The sequence below is a fragment of the Humulus lupulus genome, chromosome 4 (assembly GCF_963169125.1).
Source record: "Humulus lupulus chromosome 4, drHumLupu1.1, whole genome shotgun sequence".
Lineage (NCBI taxonomy): Eukaryota > Viridiplantae > Streptophyta > Magnoliopsida > Rosales > Cannabaceae > Humulus > Humulus lupulus.
Window position 1 is genome coordinate 35868500 of NC_084796.1, and position 2575 is coordinate 35871074.

At 37.7% G+C, this 2575-nt stretch overlaps 1 protein-coding gene across 1 annotated transcript; it reads left to right on the forward strand.

Annotated features, from left to right (window-relative positions):
• Positions 1 to 904: 904 nt before the first annotated feature.
• LOC133832077 (uncharacterized) lies at positions 905 to 1377 on the forward strand. Its single transcript, XM_062262465.1, has 2 exons — positions 905 to 1153; positions 1270 to 1377. Exons 1-2 carry the CDS (start codon positions 905 to 907, stop codon positions 1375 to 1377), a joined length of 357 nt encoding a protein of 118 aa, XP_062118449.1.
• The last annotated feature ends 1198 nt before the right edge of the window (positions 1378 to 2575 follow it).

The window sequence follows — 2575 nt, forward strand, 5'->3', positions numbered from 1 at the left end:
AAGACTTGAGGTTGGGGATGAGTCAGAACTTGCTGCAGGGGAGAGTAATGAGAGTTTCCCAGATGAACAATTATTTGCAGTGGAAGATGAATTGGTGCCATGGTTTGCTGATTATGTGAATTATCTGGCAGCCAACGTAGTGCCACCAGAATTTGTAGGGTATAGATTGAAAAAGTTTTATCATGATGTGAAGCATTACTACTGGGATGATCCCTTCTTATTCAAACAATGTCTGGATTTGATTATCAGAAGATGTGTCCCAGAAAGAGAAATGAAGGACATCTTGTTTCATTGCCATGCATCACCTACTGGTGGACATTTTGGGGGAGCAAAGACTGGTGCAAAGGTCCTTGAATGTGGATTTTATGGGCCTACTCTGTATAAAGACAACTATGACTATGTGAAACGTTGTGATCATTGTCAAAGAGTAGGTAATATCTCAAGACGTCAGGAAATGCCTCTCACTAATATATTGGAGGTTGAATTATTTGACGTTTGGGGTATTAACTTTATGGGACCCTACCCATCGTCATTTGGTAATTTGTATATCTTGTTGGCGGTGGATTATGTAAGTAAGTGGGTTGAAGCAGTAGCTACTTCAACTAATGATGCTAAGGTGGTAGTCAAGTTTCAGAAAAAGAACATTTTTTCTCATTTTGGCACACCTCGAGCGATTATAAGTGATGAAGGGACTCATTTTGCCAATAAGATTTTTGATTCCTTAATGGAGAAGTATGGAATTATACACAATATGGCATTGGGATATTATCCGCAGTCAAATGGGTAAGCAGAAGTGTCAAATCGTGAAATTAAGCTGATTTTAGAGAAGACGGTGCAAGTTAATAGAAAGGATTGGTCTAATAAGCTTGATGATGCGTTATGGGCTTATCAGACAGCTTTTAAAATGCCAATTGGTACGTCTCTTTACCGTCTTATATATGGTAAAGCTTGTCACTTGCCATTTGAACTGGAGCATAGGGCGCAGTGGGCATTAAAGAAGTTGAATTTCGATCCGGTAGCTTTGAAAGCATTAAGGCTAGCTCAACTGAATGAGCTAGATGAATTGCGTCATGATTCCTACGAGAACGCAAGAATCTACAAAGAAAAGACAAAGAAATGGCATGACAACTATATTGTCAATCGGACTTTTCAGGTGGGCGATAAGGTGCTGTTATTTAATTCCCGTCTCAAGTTATTTCCCGAAAAATTGAAGTCTCGATGGTCGGGGCCATTCATTGTTACAAATTCTTTCCATACGGGGCTTTGGAGATTCAACAAGGAGATTCTTCGCCGTTTAAAGTTAATGGACAGCGGGTGAAGCATTACTATGGAGGTGAAATTGAGAAGAAGGTCAATATTACTCTGGTTGATTCTTAAAGTCAAGAAAAGAAGCGTCTGGCTAAATGATGTTAACGACAACGCATTTGAGAGGCATCTCATTATTTTTACTTTTCAATTGTTTTCAGTTTTAAAATTTATGAACAATTCTTAGTTTTTTTTTTTTTTTTTGTTTTCGTTTGACATTCTATTTTTATTTTTCATTATTATTTCTTTTAATGTAATAGAACCGTGAAAACGTTAAAAAAACAAACATTTTTAAACTGCGGTTAGGCGATATATTGCATGGACAACAAATTCGGATGGGAATTTTGCAATTTTGCTAACAATTTTTTCAGGTGCCCAGGAGATATATCGCCTACAAATGGCAATATATCGGCATATTTGAATGGGGCTGCGCTATATCGCTGATGGTCGAGGAAAAATATCGCCATTCTGGGCAGAAACGACGCTGGGCTATACAGCTTGTGGCGATATATCGCCACATATAGGCGATATATCGCCTGTTCAATTTTTTTGAAAAATAAATGGCCCGTGGGGAGCACATGATCGCCTAATATCTGTTATTTCCCCCCCAAAATAACCCCAATTCGACCCACTCTTCCAGAACCGAAACATTCATTCAAGCATCCCATTTTTCTCCCATTTTTCCTCTCAACCGAAACATTCATTCAAGCATCCAATCATCTCCATAAAGCATCAAAGGTTTGACTATTGCTGTGATTCAAGCACCATTTTCCTCATCCTATTCAAGCTTTTCAAGGTACATTGTTGAGTTTTTATGTGTTTATTGATATATTGAGGAAATTTGAAGAACTTAGGGTTTCTTTTGGGCATTGGACGAATTTTTGGGAATTATTGTGAGATTGGTTTGTGTTTCTTGCTATTGATATCTTGGGAGATTATTATATGTATTTGGGAAAGATTGTTGGGTTATTTGAGTATTTTTGGATACTTTTTCACGATTGCACACTACGTGTTCGATAAAAGTACTCAGTGAACGGTTTTGCAATATTTTGGAGATTCTTGGGTGTTTCTGTGTTGATTTGGAGTTTTCAGTGTGTTCAGCAACTGTTATTTGCTTTTTTGTGATTGAACAACTCCATGGCACCTAAGAAAGTGAAGACCATGTCCATTGTCCAACGAGCAAATGTCACTTTTCCTCATACTTTTGTTAACCCCACTACTCAAAACAAATTTGAGGAATGGATTGTTAAAAATAAAATAGTGATTGTGG

Coding starts and splice junctions, on each gene's coding strand:
- LOC133832077 (XM_062262465.1), top strand. CDS start 905: ATGCCAATTGGTACGTCTCTTTACCGTCTTATATATGGTAAAGCTTGT. Junction 1,154..1,269: donor TTGTCAATCGGACTTTTCAG/GTGGGCGATAAG, acceptor GGGGCTTTGGAG/ATTCAACAAGGAGATTCTTC.